General features: G+C 42.5%; 1 protein-coding gene across 1 annotated transcript in view; it reads left to right on the top strand.

Annotated features, from left to right (window-relative positions):
• The window catches only part of SNTG2 (syntrophin gamma 2), a gene marked incomplete at its 5' end in the record, with an annotated part of 517,099 nt that overhangs the window by 89,438 nt on the left and 413,189 nt on the right, over positions 1–14,472 (top strand). The window contains one exon of the mRNA XM_082250803.1: positions 2,664–2,705. Within this exon, the coding sequence (XP_082106929.1) occupies positions 2,664–2,705 (42 nt within the window). The remainder of the gene's footprint in view (positions 1–2,663; positions 2,706–14,472) is intronic.

Raw genomic sequence — 14,472 nt, 5'->3', positions numbered from 1 at the left:
GCCGCATTCCGTAGCTTCAACATAATGTTATTCTTGTCCTCAAAATAGTGCATACAATGTATCACATCTCTCGCCAGATCTGTCGGTAAGCCGCATGGACGTGTAATCCTATGTACTCTATCAAACCGTAAATTTTCCTCTGCTGGTTTCCCCATAATATTATTTAGGATAGTTTGAAATGTACCTTTAAGATCCTCTTCTTTTACACTTTCCGGCACCCCTCTTAGCCGTAAATTGTTGCGACAATTTCTATTTTCCATGTCCTCCATTTTATGTATAGTGGTCCTATGCGTTGTAGCCAGTTTAGCCATTGCATGTTGTAGCTCTCTGATAGCTTCCTCCTGAGCATCATGCCTCTTCTCTGACTCCTCCACCCTGTGCAACATATGGGCTAGGTCCGACCTTACTACCCCTAGCTCCTTTTTTATGGACTTCTCCACATTGAAGAACATTCCAGCAATTTCCTTTTTAAATACTCTCATAAAAGCCGGCATTTCAACATTACTGGGAGATCCCATAACACCACCCGGCTCACTGCTTGGCTCTCCCATAAACTCCGGTCCTGACCCAGATGAAATAGGTGACATACTACCACTTGTATGTGGACTTGTATGTGCTGAAGGGGACCTGCTGCTAATTTCAAGCTCCTCCACTGCCTCCACTGCCTCGTACACAGTCTTATACACAGAATTGTGCTTACCCGGTGTATCTGTTGCTTCTGCTGTAGTTGACAGATATCTTCATATCGAGCTTGTAGGCAGTGTTCTTGGCGGCGGTTGTTTCCCCTGCTTCTGCTTCCTAACCACAGGAGCTCCAGTAGTCTGGGTTGAACGTGCAGCACAGGAGGATCGGGTGGTTCGGGTGGATCAGGTATTGTAGGTCTTCCCCGCCTGCGATGTCATAGCATAGCCCCGCTCAAGCCGGTGGCATAGTCTCGCTCAAGAGATAGATCAAAACAGTCCAAAAACATGCGTATTTGAGATTCAAAAAGGTGCTTAATTCATAGCCTTCAAAGTGTATGCATCACCACCATACTCTGATAATAGAATGGCTGCTTACCAGACCCAAATGGGTCATTTGGCATGTAAGCTGCTCCCGTAGGGTGGAGACAGCCGTGACATCAGCGCGCCCGGACTGCAGTTGGTCGCGCCACCACGATAATCTGTGCTTTTATTTCTACGATGTTTGTAATTGTATCTCTTTTTACAAAAAAATACAATGTTTTGGAGATAATGCACTATTAGTCCTCCCTTTCATCCCTATATCCATCTGTGATCCCGGGGTCGGAGATTGTTCAGAGTAACACGGATTGATCCTTTAGCTGTGAGAAGCTTACATGCCTATTGACCCGTTTGGGTCTGGTAAGCAGCAATTCTAATATCAGAGCGCCGTATGATGCATGCAGCACTTTGAAGGCTTTGAATTAAGCACATATTTGAGTCTCAATTACTCATGTTTTTGGACTGTTATGTTCCATCCAGCACACATTTGGAGTATAGCTGGGGCGTTTTTTATTTTTCACTTTAGATTTTATCTATTGGCATTTATATACATTGTATATATGTTTGTATGTATACTTGGGTTATTTGTTTTACATGTCTTATACACTGTTGGTAAACACAGGTTTTTGATATGTATTAGGATTAGTGCACATAATAACTATTTTATTTTTTGCACAATTTTTTTTTTCTTTGGGTTTTCATTCACTGATATTTTCACTTAGACAGCGCAGTTTATGTATTTTTTCACCATTTCTATCTCCCAGTATTTAGGGAGTCCTAAGTGCAGCAGTCGTTATTTTTAGTTGGCTGGTGCATCCATTTTTCCATTTTAATTGTGTAACTAAAAGGCAGGCTTGCTCCACCTGCTCGCTTGTATACAATTTTTGGGCAATTTTTGGGCATTTTGCCCTAAACACCCCTAAAGAAACCTTAAGGCACCCTGGTTGAAAAAGGAGAGTAGAGAATGGTTGAAATCCCTCCCATGAGGTTTTTGTTGTCTCTGTTGGTTTGGGAAAATTTATTTTTACTTCCTCTCATCAAACAATAGGAAATTAGAATAAATCTCCCCAAAGGAAGGGAAATCCCCTCTAAGTCAGTTGTCACCAGAACAACTGTTCCTATTGGAAGATTTCCCCTTTGTTAATGTTTTGGCGACAGCTCAAAATATTGAATGCCTACTTATTTTTTGTCCTAGTGACAAAGGACCCATAGAGAGGGCGATTCTTCCTAGCGGGGAATCACAGACAAAAATAAAAACTTTTATTACATTATTCAAAACTAAAAAAATGATTTTTGACTTTACAAACACTTTAAACAAATCCCAATTTAAACTCTCAGTCTGCTATATTATGACATGCTCTCTTCAATAGTGTTCTACTGTCACCAACAAGATCATTGCTGAATTCAAATGTAAGGGTTACTGACACACACTTGGCTTGTTCTAAGATACCAAAACTTACAACATTTTTCTGTTTTGGTGGTTTCTAATTGTCAACATATTTATTTTATAAATTGGTTCACTGTATTGATCTCTAAATCACTAACTTCAAATTGTTTCTGAAATGACATTAATGTTCCAGTGACTTTTTCAATGAAAAAAACAAAACAAAACACAATAATGAAGTGCAATTATTATAAACAGAAAAGTGTCTCTACTTGCAGGTGAATGGGATAAATGTTGAGAGCGCAACACATGAAGAAGTGGTAAGTTGTAAGTATTTTGAACTAATCTGTGTTCATTTTTTTTTCCTTTACTGCATCCTATTGTGCGGCATGTATAAGTGTTTTTTTAATTTTTAGTTGTATTTTATTTCTTTTCTGTCATTATAATGTGTATTACATATTTTTCTCATATGCTTTAAAAATGGTTAGTTAAATCTACTGAGAATGGTAATCACTTCTGGCCATTACTGCAATTTAATCAGAAGCAGTTTCAATGCTAGTTATTAAATACTTTTCAAGGTTTTCTTAACAGTCAACATTTTTCAAGAACTACTATACTCTATCCAAAGGTGGACATACCATGTCTGATGACTGTACAGCTGCACAAGAGCCCTTTGGTACTTAGGAGCCCATATATATTAGATGTGAGACCGACTGGGCCCCTATCTGCTTTCCCATTGACCTCAATGCTGCAATAAATTGTGTCTCAGAGATTTCAGGATGAACAAAAAGCCACAGGTTGTGATATAAATGTTGGTAAAATACGAATGCTGTAAAATATAGTTTCCAGTGTGTGACCTTCTATATAAACACAGTATGTGTGTCTCTGTGTGTGTGAGTTTGCGTGCCTTTTTGTTTACTAAGGACATATTAGACAGTGATGTAATTCTGTATAATGTCAACACCACTTGTAAACCCTCTATAGATATCTTACTACTTAATGAAAAACAAAAAACAACAAATTGGAAATTAGCATGCATTGATGACTAACTGTAGATCTCTAATATATTATTCAGTTTACTTTACCTATCAAGAGGCATGCCCTCTTTGTCCAGGGGTGTATTGTTTTACCGAGCATTTCTTCGATGTTTGGTTTTATCTCTGGAAGATAGCTACTTATATTGTTATTTATGTCATATATTCTGTAATGCATTGCTGACTTCCATAAATATAGATTAAAAAAAAAAAATCCCAACTCCAAGCAACTAAAAAATGATCACTTGCAGTGGGGATGTCAGCACTACAAGGGTTAAATGCTTATTTTGGTCTGGGGAACAAAAAAAAAGGTGTACCTGCATTGCTCCTCCCCACAGCTTCCAGTTTCCCCAGTTTCTTCTCCCCTATGCAGAGGTCTAGGATCCTAGCGTTATCAATGGCAAAACAGGGTCCATTGCCATGCAGTGGACATGATGGCGCAGAGAAAAAGTCAACCTCCAGAGTGTGGGGAGTGCTATCTGCCAGGGAGGAAGAGGATCAGATCATTTAAACTGTTCCTCCTCTCCCCTAGACAAAACAAGCTATTAACGCTTGAGGTGTGGGAAAGGCCCCACTGCAAGCTGAGCTAGAAGGTTATCTATCTGTTAAACAGAAAGGATTACCAATGCATGACAATGGGGACACCTATCTGGACGCAGCTTTCCAAGATGGAAATTCCACCCCTTTTTGGGAAATTCTTCTCTAATTTTTCGTTACATCTACAGGACGAAAAAAAGAGGGGACATTTCCCCAACAGCACACAGACAGCAAACAAAATATTCTGATAGGGGTTTTCACACCTACAGTAAACAAATGATACTGTGTGCATTATGTAGTTTACAACCTAATACTGACATGTAATGAGAATGATCAAATGAATTCAACTCACATTTGCAATTGCTTTGTTTTTTCCTGTTTTTACTGCTCTTCCATTAAAGAGATAGTAACCTATCGACCCTTACATAGTTTACATACACGTAAAGCTACATGTTTGTGTAATGCAAAAAATGCTAACTGCCCCCCTTCCAAAAAAAAAAAACTTTTTTTTTTTTTATACTACATTCGTGAATCGACATAGCTTAGGTTGAATCTTGAACTGGGGTTATTGCGTTCCTCTCCAATTGTGATAATCAGGACTTTCAGGAGTTGAGGTAAAAATCTCCTGACTTTGAGTTTAGTGTAAAATGGAAATAATGATTAGTTTCCTTTTTCTTTTTTTCTTTTATGCAAAAACCCCGAAAATGCAAGGTAAAAATAGCACGTGCATTCACACTGAATAGGGTTTATTTACTGAAGGCAAATAGGCTGTTCACTTCAAGACGGAATTTTCACTTTGAAAGTGAATTTTCCCTGAGCTTAGTGAATAAGATGAAGCTCAGCTGACTTTCATCATCAATTAAATAGTTGGTAGAGTTTAAATAAAGACGCCAGTTCATCCAGTTCATCCAGTTCAGTGTGTGTGTTTATGTCACTACCATTTCCCATGTCCTTTTATATTTCAGTGGTCCCGCTATGGGGGTGCGGGGGGGGGGGGGGGTGACACCATCAAGCAGGAAGTGATATCCAACCGCGATGGTGTTACCCTCATCCATGCCGGCCCAAAACTAGCCTGCCGGGGGGGGGGGATTCAGGCTAGACAGGAGAGAGCCAGATGAGGGGGGGCACCATATTTTACTCCACCAGGACACCAACCCTAGTGACGCCACTGGCATGTTGCATTCACAAAGAAATCCATCTACAAAAGTGTTTAAATAATTTACACTCCCTGATCACATCACCAACATGGAAGAAAGTTTCACATCCTTACCGCTTTAGCAGTAAAGAACAGCTTACGCAGTTTATAGTTAAACCATTTCTCTTCTAACTTCATTGAGTGGCTGTGTGTCTTCTTAACAGACCTAAGATTGAATCGTTTACCTCTGATGCTAGAATCACTATTTAGATATTTTTATATTGAAATCATATCCCCTCTTAAGCGTTCCTTCTCCAGGGGGAATATGTTTAATGGTTGTAGTTGTCCCTCGTAACTGAAGTCACCCAGTCCCATTATTAAAGAAAGGTGAAGGGGGCTGGGTCACGGCGTGAATGTGTGAGGACTCCAAGCTTGGAGCTCTCGGCTTGCAGCTCCTCAACAGCATTATTTTTTAGTGATCAGACGACTCTAATTACCTTACTCAGCTACACATATGAAGAGGAAGCCAGCCCAGTCCTACTCGGGTCTCTCAGTCAGCATGGAACGATATCTGGTAGCCACAAAGCATATCGCATCTACACCGGACTTATCCAAGATGGCGCCGGCACCAGCCATGGGCACTGATCCAGGGCCTCACTCGGCCATATGGCTAAATGATCCAGCCAGCCCTACTCTAGACCTGCCTCAATTCTCACTGCCCAGCGATCTCTCCCCTTGCCTGCCTCGCTCACTGTCCCTCTCTGCACTTGGCAGCCCCTATGAGGAAGACCGTGGCTCACTGCAGGGGACTCCAGCCACGCTAAGGGAACTTCCTGGTTCTCGCTGCCCTGGGCCCTGCTATGCTCAGGAGGAGAAAGATCCGACTGCAGCTTCTTCCACACTGGTCACATTGAGTACCGACTTGGCTCTTTCATCCCCTCAGAGGCTTTCTCAAGGGCTTTATCAGGGACACTTGTCAGAGCATTTCCTTATGGGCCTTTTTACAAAAGCTGCCCACCAGGGTTGATCTCGATGCATTGGCTTCTCGCATGGAGTCTGCTCTAAGAGGGAAACTGCAAGGACTTAAGCATGAGGTGGCAGACAACACTGCACAAGTATCCTCTGTAGAGAACGACAACGCAGTTCTACATCATATGGTCTCCACCTTGCAGTCAGACCACACTGCCATCACAGACCAAATCACTCAATTGCAGTTGCTCATTGCCATTTTGAGAATCATAGCTGCAGTCACAACATCAGAATCTATGGCCTTCCCGAGGCAACCTCACAGGCAGACCTCAAAGACATGGTTACTGCCATATCCAACATATACCTGGAGTGCCCTGCAGACATGGCCATTGCCATAGACAGGGTGCATAGGACTTTAGGCCCCAGAGAGGTCACACCAGACAGACCGAGGGATGTCTTATGCTTAACCATGGAAAAAATAGAAGGTATTCAAAAATACTCTCTAAATAGACCAGTAGCGCAAAACTTAACCAGAAGTTAGTGCCACATAAATGTATATTCACAACTAGTAAGACTACACAAAGTCCAATACTGCACAGATGTCACAAAAGCATCAGGAGAATAGTCTTGATAACAATCAGTCCATGATCATTCAACATATATCCTGGGATGTTCTGATAAACAGGTGTAGCTTTCAAAGGGTCACCACCACCACCGTGCTCCAAGGGGGGAGGAGAAATGCCCACTCACCAGATGCTGTGGCCCAAAACACTCTCGTGCCTGAGCAATAAAAGCCTGAAGAGTTAGTGTTTGATCCGCACACCCAGACCGGATTCCACACCAACTAAAACCATTAAGGCTCGGCAGCATAGGGGGAGAGAAGCAAAATCCCACTAGTGTGATACCGTTTAAAAAGCTTTATTGCATGTATAAAATAGGTATACAACTCACATGTTCTTCAAAAAACATCCGCATGTCATAAAATAGGAGGAGGGTACCCTTCGGGAGTCCGTGTCCAGGCTCCACGCTGTGAACCTCGCGCCGTCCGGGTGTCCCGAGCTCCTAAACTGTAGGTATGGTTACGCCGCCTGGTCACGCCCCGATGCGTTTCGTACTTCCGACTTCTTCACCGGGGGCGTGACCACGGCGGCTTGGCGGTAACCTTAAATACCTCCGACCTTCCGCCCAATCGGGCGGAATCGGGGTGTGCATCAACGCCCATTGGTTGCGTGTGTGATGCTCTAATCAAAACGGACTAGGTTGTCTAGGCAACCTTCGCTCGTACTTCCGTTTTCTGAGCTACCTTGCCCTGTATACCCGGAACCAAAATACTCCCCCAAACCCGGATATGGAGCATAAATACACCGCATTACGGTAGATGAATACCGCATGACGGTAGATGAATACGGTAGATGAATAAATCCTAGGGGCTGATTCCAAAAGGGGCCAATTGGTTGAGCTAACCCTTACTCAAAGGTGCTAAATAACGAGCAAAACAGCACAAACTACCAATGGGGTGATATTACAATATTACAGACAGTGCAAACAACATCTGATTGCACCAATCTGTATACCCAAATATAAAAAGAAAAATATATAAATGCAATGGAGAATCTTAAAATCAAAACTCTCAAATAATGCATTTAACGCTGATCAATGGCTATCAGGAAAACAAGCAGTAATCATAAAATGGAAAAACACACATATATATATATATATATATATATATATTGTAACAGGAAGTCAGCTAAATCTGGGAATGTAGTCACAGGAAGGAGATACATTTCTACCTGATTTAGAAAGTCCATTAATTAATTTAGGGTGTTGGCTACAGAGCTAGCCAGCAGGAAGTTGAAAGGCCTTCACCTGTTCAGAATGAGGGAGTTAAGGCTCTATAATTTGTTCAGAGAAAGTCCTATTGTTTGCTGCCTCCAGAAGCTGCATCCTGAAGCCATGTGGGCTGGGAGCAGGAGGACAGTCAGCGTGTGCCTCCCGACAGGATGTGTGGGCCTGGGAGAAGACCCCCCGGAGTGATGTGTGCCCGGGACGGTAACCAAGAGTGAAGACGTCTCAAAGGTGAGAAGACGAAGTGTTGTTGATGTGAAAGAAAACAAAGGGACATGTTCAATGGACAATGTTTGTGCTGTGTGAAAAGCAAACAAATGGACATTTGAGTGTCTGCTGTAGGATCAGCAGTGTCGGCCCAACAGTAGGTTGGGAAGACTTCTTAGGTAGGTTCCAGCGTGAGAAGGTAGCCGCCCACAGAGGCAAGGATTTATTTTGTTTTATTTTATTTTGATGTTTTTGCTGCATGCACTTGTTTGAAGAATAAACCTGTTGTTTGCAAGCACTTTTGGGCTATTTCTCTGTGAAAACGCACCCCCCAAGGAGTCATCTACACCCGCCACCGAGCTAATCCCTCACATATGGTGGAGGTATGCAGTGGGCATAAGCAGAGATCCCTGCAAGGAAGTGCAAATGTTTGATGAACTTTATCTGGTGCATGAGATTGCACAATCTATGTGTGCAGGAGAGAAGATCCTGACAGAAAAAAAAAAAAAAAAAAAAAAGTGTTTTAAAGAGACAGCGGTCTCAAAATTATTTGATGAACTTTGTTGTGTCTGGTGCAAGTGACTGCACAAACTGTGTGTGCAGGAAAAGAGATCTTGCAAGAGAGAGAGAAAAACTACATGTGTTAAAGAGACAGTGGTCTGAAAAATTTTTGCTGGACTGTGAAAAATTTGTTTGTGGAGTTATTGAAGATGGGGCGTTCAAAACGCCTGAAGAATGCAAAGATAGATGAAATGAGAGACCGGATTCTATGGATGGAGGGGATGTTACCGTCTGAACCAGCCCCATCCGTGCCTAAAGAGAGTCTACTAAAGAGGAAGGGTGTTGTCCCTAGCAACACTGATGAAACTGCTATGGAGACGCAGTGTGCTCAGATGAAAAGTAAACCCAAAATGGGGGAGATGCTGAAACAACGGAGCTTTGCAGCTCAACAAAAGGCTCATCAAGAGAGCATGGCAGGCTGGAAACAGAGACGCCAGCAGCCAATGGAGGCCATCGGTTTGGAGGAAACCGAGTATGTGTGCAGGGCTGAGTTGGATGCCTTGCAACGGAAAATGGAAGAAAAGGAACAAGCCTTGGAATTGCTTAAAATGGAGCATAGAAACTTGCAGGAAATGAATGAACTACTCAAGTCTCATGTGTTACAGTGGGAAGAATCCACTGCTCTTCTTTTGGTCGAGTTGCAAAAACGCAGAGAGACTATAATGGAGAAAGATACCATCCTCATGGAAAAGGAAAGTGAAATTCAGACTTTGCAGAAGCAAAGCATGTGTGAAATGTTGGAGTTGCGTAATCAGCTGGAAAAAAGTCTTCAGTGTTTGGAAGTTACAAAAATAGACCTGCAGGAGTCGCAGGAACAGAATGTCGCTCTGAAAACGACATTGTCTCTCAGCGACAACGAGAAAAGTGAAAGAGAGGCTAAATTACTGAGTACTGTGTATGAGCTCACTACTTTGAGCAATGTGGTAAATGAATGGCGTGCGGACTGTGAAAGTTGGAAAGGGGAAGCCCAACGTGTCCAGCAGCAGTTAAAGGAGAAAGAAGCCTGTGTGGCAGAATTACATTCTTATTCCCAGATGCTAGCCAATGAGGTGAAGGCTCTTATGCAGGGAAAAGGAGATTGTGAACATAAGAGGGAAAAAGTAGAGGCACAGCTTCTGGAATCGCAAGTGAAGGTGTCAGAAGGTGACCGATTGTGTGCTAAGCTGTCAGAGAAGGCAAACCGACTGCAGGTTGAGTTGGACAATGTTACAAATCAGCTTTCTCAAGCAGACAGCAAATCTAGAGAAATTGCGGAAGATTTTTCTATCTTGGAATCGCAGCTGCAAGACACGCAGGAACTCTTACAGGAAGAGAGGTGTCAAAGGCTGAGTTTTAGCACAAAGCTCAAACAAATGGAAGATGAGAAAAATGGCTTCCTGGAACAATTAAAAGAGGAGGCGGAAGCAAAGAAAAACCTATCAGAGCAAGTCGCAACATTGCAAGCTCAGATAGCGGATATGAAAAAACGCATGGAAGAAAGCGTTGGTTCATTACAGTGTGTTGAAGATGTGAAAAAGAAGTTTGATCAGATGCTTGGTGAAGAGAAGACTGTGTCTGCAAAATATGCAGAAGAACGCGACCGCGCAGAAGCGGAGGCGCGTGATAACGAGAGCAAAGCCCTGTTCTTGGCTCGCTCCTTGGAGGAAGCTCTAGAGTGTAAAGTTGAACTAGAAAGAGTTAACCAACAGCTGTGTACAGAAATGGAAGATTTGGTCCGCTCCAAGGATGATGTTGTGAAAAGCGTTCAGGAGCTAGAAAAGTCTAAGCGAGCCTTAGAACAGCAAGTAGAAGAGATGAAGATTCCGTTGCAGGAACTGGAAGAGGAATTCCAGGCAACAGAGGATCTGTCCCAAAGAGGGGATAGTGTGCCTGATGCAGTTTTTAAAAGGATCAGTGTTTTGGGGTCTGTCCTGAGTGAGCCTCAGAAATGTGACGACATGTGGCTTGAATCACCCCTTTGGAATAAACCGTTCCTTCAAAAACTTCAAGCATTGGAAAATGTATCATTAGAACTTCAGCAAACAAAGGAGCTGAGTAAGAAATGTGATGATTTCTCAGTTCAGGCTGAAAACCTAGTGGAGAAAACTAAGGCTGTTGGTGAAAACATGAAGCAAATGAATAAGTGCCTTTCAGGGAGTGTTTCCAAAATGGAACTGGTGAAAGACGGGTGGCAGAAGTTTGATCGTGATCTTGAGATGCATTCCATGTGGAATTCAGATAGAGAAAAAGAACTAGGTGACCTTGAGCGGTCAAATAGTTCAGCAGAAAGTGCATTGAAGAAACCTGTAAAAGAATGTGTTGCAGTTCCATGCTTCTTCACTGATGCAGAGAGGAGGTCTATAATGGATACCACCCAGATCGCTGGGTTCAACGGTGTTGTTGCCTTTAACCCCTATGTTGGTGTAAGGAAAGTTGATGATGTTCTGGTTGACTACTTCTGTGAAGAGTTTGGCAAGAAATATAAACTGAATATCAAATCAAATAGTAGGCCTTTACTGCGACTCGCTCAGGAGGGCGAAAAGTTTAAGAAGTTGATGAGTGCAAATGCTTCAGATCCGCCTATGAATATGAAATGTTTGAATGATATTGATATCTCTGGGAAAAGGAACAGGGGTCACTTTGAAGAAATGTGTGACAGCCTGTTGTCTCAATTGGAAAATCCTCTGCACAGCATCTTAGAGCAAGCAAAGCTCAAGAAGGAAGATCATTCCCTTTTACAACAAAAAGTCAATGATTGTGTACAGCTGTATGGAGAGGCAACTCAAGTCACAGAGGGATGTCAAGAGTCCCTACTTGGAACAAAGCTTAGTGAAGCAAAGGTTCTCAAAGTTTTGTGGAAAACATTTATGGATTGCAGAGAGAGGCGTCTTAAGAATGTTGAAGACATTAAGACTAGCCCAATTGAGTTGCCTATGGATCACGGTCCTCCATGGTGGATTGGACAGACGGTTATGAGGGACAAGCTGTCTGACATTTATGAGAAAGCTGTCAATGAAGATGACAGAAACGAGAAGGAGCGAAATGATGCCAAAAATGCAGTTGAAGAATGTGTATATGAGATGAGAGACAAACTGTGTGGCATTTATGAGAAATCCGTCAATGAAGATGACAAAAGTTTCATCCGGAAGCTTGAGGATAATAGGAGGCTTATCAGTGAGTCAGCAGTGCTTGACACATGCGTGCCTGGAAATCTGTGTCCCAACCCTAGGGTTGAAACAAGAGGGGGGGGTATGTAACAGGAAGTCAGCTAAATCTGGGAATGTAGTCACAGGAAGGAGATACATTTCTACCTGATTTAGAAAGTCCATTAATTAATTTAGGGTGTTGGCTACAGAGCTAGCCAGCAGGAAGTTGAAAGGCCTTCACCTGTTCAGAATGAGGGAGTTAAGGCTCTATAATTTGTTCAGAGAAAGTCCTATTGTTTGCTGCCTCCAGAAGCTGCATCCTGAAGCCATGTGGGCTGGGAGCAGGAGGACAGTCAGCGTGTGCCTCCCGACAGGATGTGTGGGCCTGGGAGAAGACCCCCCGGAGTGATGTGTGCCCGGGACGGTAACCAAGAGTGAAGACGTCTCAAAGGTGAGAAGACGAAGTGTTGTTGATGTGAAAGAAAACAAAGGGACATGTTCAATGGACAATGTTTGTGCTGTGTGAAAAGCAAACAAATGGACATTTGAGTGTCTGCTGTAGGATCAGCAGTGTCGGCCCAACAGTAGGTTGGGAAGACTTCTTAGGTAGGTTCCAGCGTGAGAAGGTAGCCGCCCACAGAGGCAAGGATTTATTTTGTTTTATTTTATTTTGATGTTTTTGCTGCATGCACTTGTTTGAAGAATAAACCTGTTGTTTGCAAGCACTTTTGGGCTATTTCTCTGTGAAAACGCACCCCCCAAGGAGTCATCTACACCCGCCACCGAGCTAATCCCTCACAATATATATATATATATATGATGTATAAAATTATATAAAATTATATAAAATCATATAAAAACAAGGTGGAATTCGGGGAAAGCCACAGTTCACACACCCTATAACTTCATCTGAATAATGATAATCCCAGATGTGTACATGAATAGGAACTGTAAATATACATGTAAATGTGAAATAGAATTGGAAAAACGAAAATTATAAAATAATTAATAATCACTAATGAAACAATTTAAGTCCAATTCTATGTTCAATCCTGTGGGACTCAAAGACTGTGTCTGAAATATCCACTTGGTTTCACACCTAGATAACTCCCTAACCCAATTCGCACCTCTCCACGGAGGTGTGACACGCTCAATGCCCCAAAATTGCAAGCAACTTGGGTCGCGTTGATGGTGTCAGCGGAAATGGGCCGGGACGCTATGTTCTTGTTTGCCTTTAATGATGTTAGTGATATGTTCACCAACTCTTATGGTCAAGGTGCGCTTTGTACGACCAATGTAGATAATTTTGCAGGGACACATCAGTGCATACACCACATGTGTGGTGTCACACGAGATTAGATGTTTAATCTTAAATTCCCTATCTATGGCTGGAACATAGAAGGAATTGCGTCTTCTTTGGTTAAGAGGAGTAAAAGAACACGACCTACACCGACCACACTTGTGGAACCCTCGTCGGCCTGGAAAGAAAGATGTGTCAGGAGGGCTCAACACCTTCTTTACCACCCTATCACCAAAACTAGGGGCCTTTCTGTAGATGAAAGATGGAACCTCTGGTAATGCAGGGCCTAATGTTACGTCCATCTGTAATATATGCCAATGAGATTTGAAAATGATGTCTTATGCTACCTACACAGTTACACCACAAAGGAATACATCCTACAACGTGCATGGTGTAAGGGAATGGTGGATTTTGACGGTACCCAGATTCTTTTGCCTTTTTGACGTATCACGACAGACTCTCCAGATGCTCCGCTGCATGAAACTGCTTTTGGAAAATTTAGTGGAACTGGGCATTACCTACAAATAGGGTCACCCTTTTTACCTGATTGCCCGTAAAAGCAACCGATCCTACTAATTCGGCCACCCATCTGAGCTATTGGACTTCGTCAACTCTTTGGCCATCCAGCCACCCATCTGGCTTGTGTTTACATTATCCAATGTGTAGCAGAGCCCAGTTCCCACAAGAAGCCTGCATAGATCTCACAGGAATCAATGTTCTCAATGAAGAATGCGTCAGACACCCAGGGACCATGAACTGTAGTAGTTCCATACAGAACTCTGCCAGCGGCGGATACATAATTTTACTGACCGCCACCTACTGTGTCCCAGGCTCCTAATAGAGTAGACTTTTCATGTCAAAGACCAGAAGCCATGGGCATTTCTACTCACACCTCATGGGTCACTCTAGACCTCATATACATTTTATTCTATTTTTGATAGCAACTCTGTTTGCCTTTACTTCAAGATCTGGCAATATTGCAGGGGTCCATGCATCTACTTGCAAACCCCACACTAAGCTACCCTGATACAATGCTGACGAACCGCCGTCACCTATGTCATAATGCTTTGCAACTTAGACTGACAGGTAATGGCACTGGACAGGGATGCACTTTATTAACAATCACTGAGACTTGTTTGCTGCACGTTTTTGCACTTGCACTTTGGAGATACAAGGACTATATATTCAATATAATTTTATTTATTATATGCACAATCACTTTAAAGTTTAAGCACTTTAGGGGGAAACCCATTTGGCTTATTTAATTGTTTTTTTGTGATTTGTGGTTTATATATATATATATATATATATATATATATATATATATACAGTGGGTACGGAAAGTATTCAGACCCCCTTAAATTTTTCACTCTC

The sequence above is a fragment of the Pelophylax lessonae genome (assembly GCF_965119305.1).
Source record: "Pelophylax lessonae genome assembly, chromosome: 3".
NCBI lineage: Eukaryota > Metazoa > Chordata > Amphibia > Anura > Ranidae > Pelophylax > Pelophylax lessonae.
The sequence above is the reverse complement of the archived record's forward strand: the minus strand, read 5'-3'. Positions and strand labels throughout refer to the sequence as shown.